Genomic DNA, 15,909 nt, shown 5'->3' with positions numbered 1-15,909 from the left:
TTATTGGGTCTGCTTCCTTCTCTCCCACTAGATTTTAAAACTCCCTGCATAACATGCCTCCTCCTTCATAACATGCCTGCCTCCTTCATAACATGCCTGCCTCCTGCATGCCTGCCTCCTTCATAACAGTTTTACAGAACCTGACAGTGAGTGCTCCATAAACTTGCTCAATAAATTTTCTGACTATGGTCACACACATCCTAACCCGGCTCAGTATTTCACCTGTTACTACTACTGGCCTATAATTTGGGGGGGGGGGGGCTGAAAAAAACAGAATGCTAGACGGTTTTTGATTCATGATCTATTATCTGCTAGTATATTCCATCTATTTCACTTTACATTGTATGTTTCCTGAAACTATCAAATTAAATTTATAAATCAGGTCCTATTTATAGTTACATTACTATTATATTAATGCTAGTAATATTCTGTAAACTGTTCCATCTTGACTAAAGCCTTTAGTGCCCTTTAAAAAAAAAATTTGGGTTTAACGTCCTATTGAATTTGGATCTCACATTCACACAATATGTGGCACTTAATACTTCCAGTTAGGGGCACTTTTATGGAGAACATAAAAGTTCTCCTGGAACTAACAAATTACTTCCCTTCCAACACAATTATATAATCTGAAAGTTGAACAGCACCCTAGAGATTATTTTGTGGTCCAAAATACCGCCCAATTAAGAAATCCCAATGAAAACTACTAAACTTTTTTGGGGCAGGAAGGAATATTTATTTTTAAACCCCACCTTATAGACTAATGTACCCATAGTAGGTTCTTAACACATACTTGTTTCATTGAACTGAACAAGTCTAAAGTGAACCCATTTCATTAATTTCTTTCCTAGGTTTTAGCTGTAACATAACTGAACCTAAAATTAAAGATTTGCATTAATCTTCTGCTCATTAGCCAATGTTCGACAAGAAATTGGGTAGAGGAAAGCTCCATGATCAAATGTTTTAACATGAATGCTGCTAATGTCAGTACATAAAAAAACTTAAACAGAAAATGGAAAATCAGATCTTCCTTATTTTGCTGATGATCTATAAAGGATATTCAATTTATCCAAAATATTCACATGTTCTCAATTACCAGTATGATTTTTTTTAAACAAATAAAGTCTTGCATCATTCATCCAACTAAATTATACACCCTTCTACTTATAATTGGGGTGCTCACAGACTTAACCATAGTACTGTAACAAGACATGTTATTATGCTAATTAGTTTTCCCTCCAGTTAACAGCCTGTGATCCCATCTGATTTCCCATAATATGATATGATAATGAAGAGAACAAAGCCTCTGGTGCTGTAAACACCACCAATAATTTTACTTTACTTAACTCGGTACAAAATTTACAGCATGGAGGTTCCTAGCACCCTTATTACAATGCATCTGGGGACTTTTATGAAAGATGCTAGGAAACACAAAGTATACATTTCCAAATCCCCTTTCTGTCTCGCTGAAAGCTAACACACTACCCCTCAACAGCACAATTAGCGCTTCACGAAATTTTTTTAGGGAATAATTTAAATTCCCGCTTCCGCCTAAGTATCTCTGGACAGCAACTTCTGGCAATCGCCTCTCTTCCACCACAGCTTCTCATAACTAACGGGTCAAGTTCCTGTCCCCGCATTTCCACACGGTGCACACTGTACTTGCAGCCCTGCCACCACAGCCCACTGCTGAGTGCCGGAATATAACATATTGAGTTTCACTGTCCTTCATTGTTTCCAGTTTAACTGCCATTTTACCACCGGGCACGGGAGAGAAATGCGTTTCCAGAGGCATCTTCTACATTTCCAAGGCAGCTATTCTTTGTGGATCCACAAGACATGTACCTTCTCTGAATTCCCTTTTATCACAGAAACAGCTTGGGGAAGGGGAGGGTTTGGGCGGTTTGTTTTTGAAATATCCCATGGGGGGAAAAAAGGGAAAGAAACTGCTTCTAAGCAGTTCTATTTTACTAGCAAATTGAATTCCAAAAGCTTTCCTACCGGACAATGGAGGCAATGTCAGGGCAGCGACCTTATTAACGCTTTTGGCCTCCCCAATTAAAATGAAAATTGTGCGGCCCACAGAAATCAGCCCATCGATGTCCTTTCTCCTCAGCCCCATCACACGCCTGGTAAAGTAAACAACCAAAGGCTGTGGCTTTCACACAACGCCCGGACCCTTCCCCAAACCCGCGCCTCGGGATCCCGGACCCACACGCTCCCCGGCCGGCCCCGAACCCGCCGCCGCGCGCTCCTCCGCCACAAAGGGCCGGAGCGCGCCTCGGGCGGCGCGGCCTCTGCACACACGTGCCGCGGGGCCGGCGCGGGGCGACCCTCGGGGCCGGGGCGGAGGCCACCCGCGCACCCGCCGCCGCCTCCCCGCGACGGGGGCCGCCCTCAGGTGCCCGGCCGCGCGCCCGCCCCGGCCCGGCCCGGCCCCGCGGCCGCCCGCCCCGCCCGGGGCTCAGTCAGAATCCCGGGGCCGAGCGAGCGCCGGCGGGAGTCGGGGCACACCCTCCCCGCGGCCGCGCCCCCCGCGCCCCGGCCCGCGGCCCCCGCCGCCCGCCCGCCGCCCGCCCGCCGCGCCTCACCTCCTCCTCGCTCTCGCTGCGGAAGCACAGGCACGCGGCCCGCTTCTTGTAGCCGTCGCCGTCATAGGTGCGGGTCTGGTTCGACTTGAGCTTCATCATCCTCCGGGCCCGGTGGGGGTGCGGCGCGGGGCGCGGGAGGCGAGGGGAGGGGAGCCCGCTCCGGACGGCCGTGCGCGCGCGCCCCCGGCTCGGCGAGGGCAGCAGGGGGGGCGCTTCTCCGCTACACGGCTCCGCCACCCGCCTGCCGCGGCCGCCTCATGCCCCCCGGCCCAGGCTCCGCGCCGTCTCCGCCGTCACGGCTGCCGTCGCAGCTGCCGCCGCGGCCGCCGCCCCCTCTGCCGCCGCCACCCCCGACGACGACCGCGCCGCCATCTTGGGCGCGCTGCGTCAGCGGCGTAAGGCCGCGCCGGCCGGCCTGACAGCTGCGCGCTCACGGCGCAGGCGGCGTTCGGGAATCGCGCCCTCCCAGGCCGCGCGGCGTAAACGTGCGCCGGGGAGGAGAGGGTCGCTGGATGCGAGGCGGCCGCTGCGCCGGGAGCGTAGGGGTGGGGATGGTGGGGCGCGCGCGGTGGGAGCGCGAGGGAAGGAGGGCGCGCTCTGCCTCCCGCAGACGGGGAGCGGCTGGGGCGGGAGCCCGGCGCTCCAGCCGCGCGGCCCCGCGGAGGAGGAGTGGGGGTTTGCCCAAGGTCATGCCGGAGTGGCCTGGCCCTTGCACCCGGGAGGGTGTAGGGTAAGGTAAAAGTGTCAGGCTTTTCTGCCCTCCCGCCATCAGGATAGATGATGGATCCCTGCGGTCCTGAATGCATGCCTGATGGCGGGCACCTGGAATAGGGTGTGGGCATAGGTAGATGGGATTCACCTGGGCTGAGACTGGGCTTTTAGGGGCGGCTTCACAGGGACACCAGCAGAAGCAGAGAAATAGAAGCCGAGAGAGAAGCAGAACTCCAGAGAGCTCAGATAGAGTGAAGACTTCCTGGCCCCCCAGCACTCCCGCCTGCCTGGTGAACCCCAATAAAAGCCAGCAAATGCCACCGAGGTCTCCAGGACTCTTTCCTCCTTTACCCCGTCTGCATGGGATCATAGAAAACCTGCACTGTATCCAATATTGCCCCTACAGAGGGCATGCAGGGTAAGGTCTGCAGGAAAAAGTGGGATGCAGTTAAATGCAATGGAGAGTGACATCTGAGTTGACTAGGGTCAGCCGCTGCACAGCAAAGGCGGTGGAGGGGCCTGCAGATTGCACTGACAGCCACAAACTCGAAGTCTTACCGCCTGGAGCAGACAGTCATTAGAAATAACTGTTTATGCCGCAGTCCTTTATTGGTGCAAAAAAACCAAATGCTTCCTCTTAAGGGACTCAAGTGAACCAGATATAAATATATATATGCGTGTATGTACACACATATTGCAGATAATAAGGCACCCTCGTTGCTGGCAGTAAACGAGGAATATATATTGTGGATGGCAAACAGATGTTCCAGGGAAAGATACACCTGGAGCAATTACATCATAAATTTCAATTAATCATATATTTACCCCTGAAAAATAGAAAAAATAAACCTACTTGGCCGCTGGCACACAGCCAGTTGTACTGCAGCTAATATTAGTGACATTTCACTCAACCCTTGCCACATTAGATGTGAAACTCAGTTAATTTTGGTCAGTCTTTTTGCAACGGAATTCCCAAAATCTTGGTCATTTTGGTTATCTTTATAGTTTTTTCCTTTGCCATTATGTCTGTAAAAGGAAAGAAAGAAAAAAAGTCTTGTTTGTAGAAATACTGCAACATGAACATTGTCAAAAACTTGAAAATACTGATTCAGAGTTTGGCTTTCTGGGCACCTGCCAGAGACCCGGATTGGTTGTTTACAATCAGTAGGATTTGTGTTTTTTTGACATTTCTGATTACTACCTAGTAGCCTATCGTAGGGACGTACCCTCAATTATTTTACCATTTCTTCATTGTTAGAAGTTTAGGTTGTGCCCTCTATTTTATTAGAACAGCAATGAACACCCCTTACATAAATCCTTGTCCCTATTTCACATAATCCTTCCAGATAAATTCCCAAACAGATCAAGAGAGTAGGGACATGTCTATGGCTCTTGCTGCCTGATGCCCAAGCCTTCCCAGAAAAAGTGTACGAGGACAGTCACAGCTGCACTGTACTACCTGCCACTTCCTTGAGGTGGAGAGCAGAATGGCAAATGGCATTTCAAGTTTCAGTACACCAAAGCAAAGATTATAAGTTAAACTGGAAACTCCTTGAGGGCAGACATTGTGTCATTTACCTTCCTATCTCTGTCTTCTAGCATAGGACCTTCTCCAAAATAAGAGTTCAGCAAATGTTGATTGAACAGACAGATGAAGGGTTTGGGCTGGTTCTAGTTCTTCCCCTAGCTTTTTTTTTTTTTTTTTTTAAATAGAGGCATGTTTTTATTTATTTATTATATTTGTTTGTTTTGTTTCGCGGGAGGGTGAGAGAATTCACCAGAGCCAGAGTGGGGAGCAGAGCAGGCAGAGGGACTGAAGTACACTGCTGAGGGGAGCAGCGGGCGGCAGGAGAGGTCTGCGCACCATGTGGGATCCTCCTCCGGTGGCAGCCGGGGGAGCAGCCGGGGGAGCAGCCGGGGGAGCAGCCGGGGGAGCAGCCGGGGGAGCAGCCGGGGGAGCAGCCGGGGGAGCAGCCGGGGGAGCAGCCGGGGGAGCAGCCGGGGGAGCAGCCGGGGGAGCAGCCGGGGGAGCAGCCGGGGGAGCAGCCGGGGGAGCAGCCGGGGATCGAACCGGCCGCAGAGGCCGCAGGCAGCTTCGCAACCCAGCGCTCAACCGCTGCGCCACCGGGGAGGCCCTCTTCCCCCTAGCTTTTTATGGGCCTATTCAGTTACTAAAGCCCACAAGATCACTCCCAGATCCCTGGTGTTGGTAGTTTTTCTTCTTTCAGGAAATATTAACCAAGGGATCCCATCCTTCCCTGGAAGACAATGAGTAAATGCTAGTATTTATATTCATTTTTAAAAATTAGACTTTTTAAAAAAGATTTATTTATTTATGCATATAAGAACTGAGGTATAGGACAGAGGTGTGGGGGGGTGAGAGGACTCACCAGAGACAGAGTGGGGAACAGAACAGGCAGATTGACTGAAATACACTGCTGAGGGGAGTAACAGGCGAGTCAGGAGAGGTCTGCTGAGCCATGTGGGTAGCTTCCTGGCCTGGGATCGAACCCGTGCTGCTGTGGCTGCAGATAGCTTCATAGGTTGTGTCTTAACCTCTTGCGCCACCAGGGAGGCCCAAAAAATTAGACTTGTTAATATTTTAACTCTGCTCAAACACTCCAATAGTCCTATAAGGGAAAACTGATACATAAAAATGTTTCCTGTTTCCCTATATTCATATTAAAGAGTAAAGTATTTCTCCAGTTGCCTGATAGAGAAACTTAGGAATTGTTATAGTTCTTATCGTCAATCCAATTGATAACAAACTCCATTGCTTCTGTCTACTTCTGTCTACATCCTCAACCCAACCTCTTTCCTCCTTGCCCTCTGCCATTACTTCATTAGGGCTCTCCTTGCCTAAATCGTGGTATTCTTGGCTCTCAGTCAGCCTCCTTCAACCCTATCTACCTGCTGCAGCAAAAGGAATCCTTCTTATAGGCAGATCTGAAAAAGGCATGGCCTTGATTAAAACCCTACAGTTGCCCCTCAGTGCTTTGAAGATAAAAATGCAAATTCTACCAGGAGATATGAGGGCCCGCAGGAGATGGTCCCTACCAACCTTACTCTATAGTCTAGTCATTTTGAACTACCTACTGTTTCTTGTCTCTAGATGAACTTCATGTTCTTGAACCTGCTTCCCCTGCTATTTGGAGGACTCTTCTTCCAAGACCCTCAATCCATTGTCCTTCCCTTCCCACACAGAGAGGACAAATTATACGTAACCTTCAAAATTCAGATTAAAAGTCACCTCCTCCTGTAAGTCCTCCTTAACTACTTTATGCCACCTGCTGGCCTAGGTGTGTCCTGCTTTATCATGTTGTCACATAATACTTTTTTCTTGTCAATCTCACATGTTAAACTTCTTGAAGGCAGGATTTGTCACTCCTATCCTTGCTTATTTCACTCAGCAGTTATCCTAGGACCTGACAGAACATCCCAAAAAAGGTTTTTTCCCAATCTGTATGACTTATTTCTTTTTCTAACTTTATGCAATTTCCAGCAATATGTTGACTAAGAGTGGTGAAGGAGGACATCCTTTCTTTGGTTGGTTTTTTTTTAAGATTTATTTATGAATACAAAAAGTTGGGTACAAGCCAGAGGTGCAGGGGGTGAGAGGATTCACCAGAGACAGAGTGGGGAACAGAACAGGCAGACTGACTGAAATACACTGTTGAAGGGAGCAGTGGGCAAGCCAGGAGAGGTCTGCTGCGCCATGTGGGTAGCTCCCTGGCTGGCCGGGGATCGAACTCCTGCTGCAAAGGATTGAATTCCTGCTGCAGAGGCTGTAGATAGCTTCACAGTGCTGTACTTAACCTCTTACACCACCAGGGAGACCCATGTTTGTTAGTGAAAGACCAGCTAATGAGCTTGCACAGTATAATGTTTAGTATAGAGCTCAATTACTTGCCCAGTGTGAAATGAGACTCACTTGTTATAGGAAAACCCCAAAATTCAGTATTTTAAAACATCTTCCCAAAATTTAGAATCTTAAAACATGAACAATTTGTTATTCTCATGATTTCTGTGGGTTGAGAATGCTAGAGAGACTGGCTTGCTATCTCTTGTAAGTTGCAGTCAGGTCTTGATTAGGACAGCACTCATCTGGAAGCTTGACTGGAGCTGGAGCATCCATTTCCAAAGTGACTCTCTCATGTGGCTGGCAGTTGGAAGAAGGCCTCAGTACCTGCCCATGTGGATTTCACCTTACTTAAGCATCAAGACAAGGTGACTAGATTCCTCCCAAAATGAATGACAGAAGATTCCAAGACAGAACTGCAATGCCTTGAAAGTTATCCTTTATCAGTTCCACAACCTTCTACTGATCTCGTAAATCAGCCTTGACTCAATATGGAAGGGAAGGGCCTCCCTGTTGGCGCAAGGGTTAAGACACAACCTATGAGGCTATCCGCAGCCACTGCAGCACAAGTTCGATTCCCGGCCAGCCGGGGAGCAACCCACATGGCGCAGCAGATCTCTCCTGACTCACCCGCTGCTCCCCTCAGCAGTGTACTTCGGTCAATCTGCCTGTTCTGTTCCCCACTCTGTCTCTGGTGAATCCTTTCACTCTTCAGCCCCCTGTGGCCTCTACCCCAGCTCTTGTATGCATAAATAAATAAAAATCTTTAAAAAAAAATATGGGAGGGGATAACATAAAGGCATGAACTCCAGGAGGCAAGTTTCATTGGGGTCCATATTAGAAGCTACCATACTTCTCATAAAAGTTACCTGGTCTGTAATTCATCCATTCACTGTCCATATATCCCAGACAGCATACTTAACAAAGGAGGAGATAATTGATAAGGGACTATCCTTTCCTTTCTTTTTTTTTTTTAAAGATTTATTTATTTATGCATACAAGAACTGGGGTATAGGCCAGAGGTGTGGGGGGTGAGAGGATTCACCAGAGACAGAGTGGGGAACAGAACAGGCAGAATGACTGAAAGACACTGCTGAGGGGAGCAGCAGGCGAGTCAGGAGAAGTCTGCTGCACCATGTGGGTAGCTCCCTGGCCGGGGATTGAACTCATGCTGCAGTGGCTGCAGATAGCTTCATAGGCTGCATCTTAACGCCTCTTGCCACCAGGGAGGGCCCAGGGATTATCCTTTCCTAAGTGATAGTAGATAGTATTAGATTTGCATCAAATAAATTAAGCCTAGTAAGTATGTCATTCTGCTAAAAATTTTCCAAACATCCTGTAGGGTAAAACTTGAATAAATATATTTCAAATGCCAGGGCAGCCCTGAGGGGAATTTTTTATTTAATTTTTTTTTAAATATTCATGGTCTATTTTTTTTAAGCTTTTTTTTTTTTTTTTGGATTTATTTATTTATTTATACAAGCACTGGGTACAGTCAGAAGGGCAGGAGGATGAGAGAATTCACCAGAGCCAGAGCGGGGAGCAGAGCAGGCAGAAGGACGGAAGTACACTGCTGAGGGGAGCAGCTGGCGGCAGGAGAGGTCCGCGCGCCATGTGGGACCCTCCGCCAGTGGTGGCCGGAGAGCAGCCGGGAATCGAACCAGCGCTGCAGAGGCTGCGGGCAGCTTCGCAGCCCAGCGCTCAACCGCTGTGCCACCGGGGAGGCCCTGAGGGGAATTTTTGAAATTGAGTTAGGAAACTGGACATGTTAACTCATCCCTCCCATGAGGTCAGTCACAAGTTTTGGCCCATGTCTGCTTTGATGTCATTATATGTACCACAGTATGGTTCTAGATCTCACATGATCAGGTTTTTTTTTTTCCTGTGTGCTTCAGAAATAGGATATCATTAGAGATAGAGACATTTCAAGAAAACCTAGTAATTATAAATATTTGTATACCTAATAACAGCTTCAAAATACATGAATAAAAGCAAACCAAGAGATGGTAAAACAAAATTTGTTTATAAAAGCAAATCCACAATCTTAGACAAAGATTTATTGCCTCTCAGTAGCTGATAGAACAGCTCAATAAAAATCAGGAGGAATGTCAAAGATCTGAATATTCTCTATCATTTTGACATAATTGATATTTATGAGCACTATACTCAGTAAATACAGAATGCACGTTTGTTTGAAGTATATGTGGAACATTCACAAAGATGGATCATATGCTTACTCAGGAAAAAAAGAATCAATAAATAAAAGATTGAAATCTTACAGAATATGTTCTTAGAAAAAAAGAACTTAAATTAGAAAAGAACAACAAAATGTCTAGAAAATCCCATAATCAGTTTCTAATTAAGCCCATGAGACAAAGAGAAAAATCACAAAGGAAATTATAAAATACTTCTAACTAAATGATACCAAAATATGTGCAAAATCAAAATTAAGTATTTCAATGAAATAGAAAACAAACTAGAGAAAATGAATAAAGCCAAAAGTTGATTCTTGGTAAGATTAATAAAAATAACAAATCAGACTACCCTGGTGGCACAGAGGTTAAAGTCTCAGTGCTGTCAAGCTGTGGCCAACCAGTGCTGCATGAGCTCTATACCTGGCCAGGGAGCTGACCCACATGACTCAGTAGACCTCTCCTGTCTCACCCACTGCTCCTCCTAGCAGTGTATTTCAGCAGATCTGCCTTTTCTGCTCCCCACTATCTCTGGTGAACCCTCTCAACCCCACACCTCTGGCCTACACCCCAGTACTTATATGCAAAAATAAATAAAAATAAATCTTTAAAAAAAAAAAAACATCATGAAGGAGGGTCTCCTGGTGGTGCAGGGGTTAAAGACAGCACTATCAAGCTATCACCAACCCCTGCAGCATGACTTCAATCCCCTGGCCAGGGAGCTAACCCATATAGCACAGCAGACCTTTCCTGTGCTCCCTGGAGAGCTCAGTAGGGGAGCTCCCTGCTCCCCTCTGCAGTGTATTTCAGTAGATCTGCCTGTTCTGCTCCCAGCTATTTCTGGTGAATCCTCTCACCTCCCCCCCACCCCCACCCCCACCCCTGCACCTCTCACACCACACTTCTTGTATGCATAAATAAATAAATCTTTTTTAAAAAAGACATCGCTAAGTTAATAGATAAGCCATCAAAAAGAAAATATTTGTAAAACAAATATTTGACCAAGGACTAGTGTCCAGGATATATAAGGAAATGCTACTACAATTCAATAATAAAAAGACGACCTAATTTAAACTGGGCAAAAAGATAGTCTTTTTAGCAACTGATGTTTGGACAATTGGCCATCCATAAGCCAAAAAAAAAAAGAACCACAACTTAAGACTCCCACAAAAAGTTAACTTAAAATGGTTCATAGTTTTGAATGGAAGACAAAGCTTAAAACTTTTAGGAAAAAACATATGGTAAAATCATCAGATCTAGTGGTAGGCAGATATGACAACTAAAGCATGATCCATAAAAGAAAAAAATTCATAAACAAGATTTTAAAACGTAAATAGTTTGCCCTGTGACACACTCTGTTAAGAGTATGAAAAGAGGGGCCTCTCTGGTGGCGCAGCCGTTGAGTGCTGGGTTGCGAAGGTGCCCGCAACCTCTGCAGCGCTGGTTGGATCCCCGGCCACCGGCGAGGGTCCCACACTGCACACAGACCTCTCCTGCCTCTCCTGCTGCTCCCCTCAGCAGTGTACTTTGTCAGTCTGCCTGCTCTGCTCTCCCCTCTGGCTCTGGTGAATTCTCTCACCCCCGCGCTTCTGACTGTACCCAGTGCTTGTATAAATGAATGAATGAATGAATGAATGAATGAATGAATGAAGCTTAAAAAAAAAAGTATGAAAAGATAACTCACAGGATCTCCCTAGTGGGGCAAGGAGCTGAGTTGCGGTCCTATGAAGCTATTCGCAACCACTGCAGCAGGGCAACAAGTTCCATCCCCACAGCGCAGCAGACCTCTGTCTCACCCGCTGCTCTCCTCAGCAGTTTATTTCAGTAGATTCACCTGTCCTGCTCCCCACTCTGTCTCTGGTGAATCCTTTCACCCCCTGGACCTCTGGCCTCTTGTATGCATAAATAAACAAATCTTAAAAAAAAAAAAAAGATAAGCCACAGACTGAAACAAAATATTGCAAATCAAATATATGACAGAAAAACATGGCATCTAGAATAAAGAATTCCCAAATGCAATGGTGGAAAAGAAACAATACAATTAGAAAATGGGCAAAAGATTGTTATTGATGGAAACTAAATGGTGTTGAAGCATTTTTGTCATACAGCAGATTCCATCCATTCAGTGTATTTTTCTAACTCCATTATCCTAATGCAAGTGTGTGTGTTTAATGTTGTCTGTCTTCTGTGATGTTCCTGCACATTTGCTATTAAATACATTAAGCTATTAAAAGAAAAGAAAATGGACAAAAGGCTCAAACACTTCACCAAAGAGGATATAAAAATGACAAATAAAGCAGCTCTCCTGCCTGCCTATGACTATGAACGTGCCTTTTTCTTTCTCCTTTTCCTATTTCCTAATAAACCTGTCCTTTTCAAATGTGAATGAATGAATAAGGCAAATAATCACATGAAAAGATGTTCAACACCATTAGCCATTAAGGCAAATTAAAACCAGTCTCTCTGTCTTTTCATAGTGAGATATCACTACAAAACTTTTTAAAAAGATTTATTTTTATTTACTTATGCATACAAGAACTGGGGTACAGGCCAGAGGTGCGGGGGCGGGGTGAGAGGCTTCACCACAGAGAGAGTGAGGAACAGAACAGGCAGATATACTGAACTACATTGCTTGGAGGAGCAGCGGGCAAGACAGAAGAGTTCTGCTGCGCCATGTGGGTCAGCTCCCTTGCCGAGAGATAGCTTGATGGCACTGAGACTTTAATCCCTGCACCACCAGAGAGGCCCATCACTACAAATGTATGAGAATGGCTAAAATAAAAAACGAGAAATGCCCTATGTCTTCACAAATATAGCAAAACAGTTTATTTCTTTAAAATAAAACTACCCACATGGTGCAGCAGATCGCTCCTGTCTTGCCCGCTGCTCCCCTTAGCAGTGTTTTCAGTCAGTCTGCCTGTTCTGCTCCCCACTCTGTCTCTGGTGAATTGTCTCACCCTTTCGTGCCCCTGACCTGTATCCCAGTTCTTGTAAAAATAAATGAATCTTTTTTAAAAAATGAATGAATAAAAAAAAATAAAATGAAACTAGTACACATGGCTGAAATTTTAAATAAAAATAAACTTAAAATAGAGACTAACAAATTTCTGGCAAATGCAGAGCAACTGGATCACTCACACATTCCTTGTGAGAGTGTAATAGGGGACCGTCTCTATGGAAAACAGTTCGGCAATTGCTTTAAAAAAAGTAGACATGGGTCCTCCCTGGTGGCGCAAGGGGTTAAGACACAACCTATGAAACTATCCGCAGCCACTGCAACACAAGTTAGATCCCTGGCCAGCCAGGGAGCAACCCACATGGCGCAACAGACTTCTGTCTCGCCCGCTGCTCCTCTCAGCAGTATATTTCAGTCAATCTGCCTGTTCTGTTCCCCACTCTGTCTCTGGTGAATCTTCTCACCCCCACACCTCTGGCCTGTACCTCAGTTCTTGTATGCATAAATAAATCTTTAAAAAAAAATAAAAAAACTAGACATGTAATAACCATAAAACTCAGCAATTTATCCCTCAGCCCTTATCCTGGAGAAATGAAGATTTACCCTTATCAAAAACTTATATAAACAAATTTATAGCAGCTTTATTGGTAACAGCCCCAACTTGGCAACAATCCCGAGGACCTTGATGGGTGAGTGAACAAATCATACTGCATCCATACCATGGAATACTACTCAGCAATAAAAAGGAAAGACCTATCAAAACTGTAAAACAACCTGGATAAATCTCCAGAAAAGTATACTGAGTTTAAAAAAGTCATTTCCAAAAGGTTAAATACTATATGATTCTATTTATATAACATTTGTGAAATATCAAAATTATAGAAATGGAGTACAGATTAGTGGTCACCAGGGGTAAAGAGGGTATTAGGGAGACAGAAAAGCATATGTGCCTCTAAAAGTCCAACATGAGGAATAAATAGTGATGAACATATCTGTGTCTTAACTGTATCACTTTCAATATTCTGGTTTTGCAGAAATAATGTGATCTTGTTTTGCAAGATTTTATTTTCAAGATGTAGTTTTGCAAGATGTAATAAATGGGAAAAACTGGGGAAAAGGTACACAGGCTCTCCCTGTGTCATTTTCTTACAACTGCATGCAAATCTACACATATTTCAAAATTAAAAGTTTGATTTTTTTGACTGTTCCATCTTAATTTCTTTCCAGGCTTTTGGAAAAAATCTTAAAAGTTTAATTTTTTAAAAATTGGGGAAGGGGCCTCCCTGGTGGGGCAAGGGGTTAAACACAGCACTGTAAAGCAATCTGCAGCCTCTGTAGCATGAGTTCAATTCCCAGCAGGCCAGGGAGCTACCCACAGGGCACAGCAGACCTCTCCTGTCTCACCCACTGCTCCCCTCAGCAGTGTCTTTCAGTCAGTCTGCCTGTTCTGCTTCCCACTCTGTCTCTGGTGAATCCTCTCACCCCTACCCCCCCCCCCGCACCTTTGGCCTGTACCCCAGCTCTTATATGCATAAATAAATCAATCTTTAAAAAAAATAAAATAAAAATTGGGGAAAATATTCAACAGACTCTTTGCAAAAAAAAAAAAAAAAAAACACCCAGATATAAGGAATGGCTAATGAACACCTTGAAAGTGCTCAACATCTTTAGTCATTGGGAATGCAAATTAAATATGCACATGAAATACACATGAATGGCTATATTTTAAAATCTTGAACTAAAACAATAAGACTGACAACACTAGATGTTGGGAGATGTGCAGCAACTCTAACTCTCCTACGTTGCTGGCACATGCAATATGGTGCAACCATTTTTTTTTTTTTTAAAGATTTATTTATTTGTTTATACAAGAACTGGGGTAGAGTCAAAGGCAAGGGAGGGTGAGAGAATTCACCAAAGACAGAGCAGGGAGCAGAACAGGCAGACGGACTGAAGACACTGCTGAGGGAAGCAGCAGGCGGCAGGAGAGGTCTGCGCGCCATGTGGGACCCTCACCCGGTGGCGGGGGAGCAGCCGGGGATGGAACCGGCGCCGCAGAGGCTGCGGGCAGCTTTGCAACCCAGCGCTCAACCGCTGCGCCACCGGGGAGGCCCGCAACCATTTTTGAAAACTGACAATTTCTCAAAAAGTTAAAGATATACAGTTCCCCAACAAATATAACAGAAAAGAAAAAAAGGTATACAAACACACACACACCCTATAACCCAATAGTTCTACTTCTAGGTATTTACCTAAGGGAATTGAAAATACACATCCACAAAAAACTTGTGTAAGAAGGTTTATAAAGCCCAAAGTTGGCAACTCCCCTGGTGACCATGAATAGAAGGATGGATAAACAAAACTACAATATTATTCAGCCACAAAAAGGAAAACACTACTAATATACACATTGATGTAGATGACTCTCAAAGACATTATGTGGTGAAAACAGCCTCACACAAAAGACTCACACTGTATAATTCCATTACATGAAGCCCCAGAACAGGCAGAACTAATCTGTGGTAATAAGGAAAAAACAAACCAGAACAATGGTTGTTCCATGGGTGTGGAGGATGGGGATTAACTGAGAAGAGAAAGGAGGCTTTGGTTACATAGGTCACATAGACACAAGACAGTGAAAATATACTTAATATTTTACTTATGCAAATAATATCTATAATGAATGGTATCCATGCTGAAGTATTTAAGGAGTAGGCTACTATTGTCTGCAATTTATTTGGAGATGCATTTAAAAAATAAGATGTATTAATAGCTGAATAAATGGATGGCTAGTAAATAGAAGTGGTAAAATAAAATGTTAATGGTAGACTTTAGGTAGTAAGAATATAACTGTTCAAGTAGCTATATTTTCATAATAAAATTTTGGTTTAAAATGAACCTTCCTGGGCCTCCCTGGTGGCAGAGCAGGTGAAGCATCGTGCTGTGAAGCTGTCTGCAGCCTCTGTAGCTAGGTTCGATTCCCAGCCGGCCAGGGAGAAACCCACATGGCGCAGCAGACCTCTCCTGCCTTGCCCACTTCTCCCCTCAGCAGTGTCTTCAGTCCGTCTGCCTGTTCTGCTCCCTGCTCTGTCTCTGGTGAATTCTCTCACCCTCCCTTGTCTTTGACTCTACCCCAGTTCTTGTATAAATAAAATAAAATAAAAAAAAAGAACCCTACTGGGGCCTCCTTGGTGGCACAAGTGGTTAAGTCTCAGCACTATAAAGCTACCCGCAGCCACTGCAGCAAAGTTCGATACCCAGCCAGGGAGCTAACCTACATAGTGCAGCAGACCTCTCCTGTCTTGCCCACTACTCCCCACTCAGCAGTGTATTTCAGTCAATCCACCTGTTCTGCTCCCCACTCTGTCTCTGGTGAATCCTTTCACACACACACACACACACCCCTACCTCTGGCCTACCCCCCATCTCTTGTATGCATAAATAGATAAAATAAATCTTTAAAAAAAAAGAAACTTACCTCTCTTATACTTAATACACAAAAAATAATTTGAGTTGATTGCAGATCTAACTGTAAAACTAAGACTTATAAAACTTCTAGGACAAAGTATAAGAGGATACTTTCATTACCTCATTGTACGAATC

General features: G+C 45.0%; 1 protein-coding gene across 2 annotated transcripts in view; it reads right to left on the bottom strand.

The window, feature by feature from the left end:
* LOC311167216 (diphosphoinositol polyphosphate phosphohydrolase 1) overlaps positions 1 to 15,909 on the bottom strand; it is a gene marked incomplete at both ends in the record, with an annotated part of 138,800 nt that overhangs the window by 100,398 nt on the left and 22,493 nt on the right. Inside the window, one exon of one of the 2 annotated variants that reach the window (XM_084228074.1) lies at positions 2,589 to 2,687. The exons of the other annotated variant lie outside the window; for it this stretch is intronic. Within the exon in view, the coding sequence (XP_084084200.1) occupies positions 2,589 to 2,687 (99 nt within the window). Of the gene's footprint in view, positions 1 to 2,588; positions 2,688 to 15,909 lie in introns of those variants that run through there. 2 annotated transcript variants of the gene reach the window in all.

Source organism: Talpa europaea (assembly GCF_964194135.1).
Source record: "Talpa europaea genome assembly, chromosome: 2".
NCBI classification, from domain to species: Eukaryota; Metazoa; Chordata; class Mammalia; order Eulipotyphla; family Talpidae; genus Talpa; species Talpa europaea.
The sequence above is the reverse complement of the archived record's forward strand: the minus strand, read 5'-3'. Positions and strand labels throughout refer to the sequence as shown.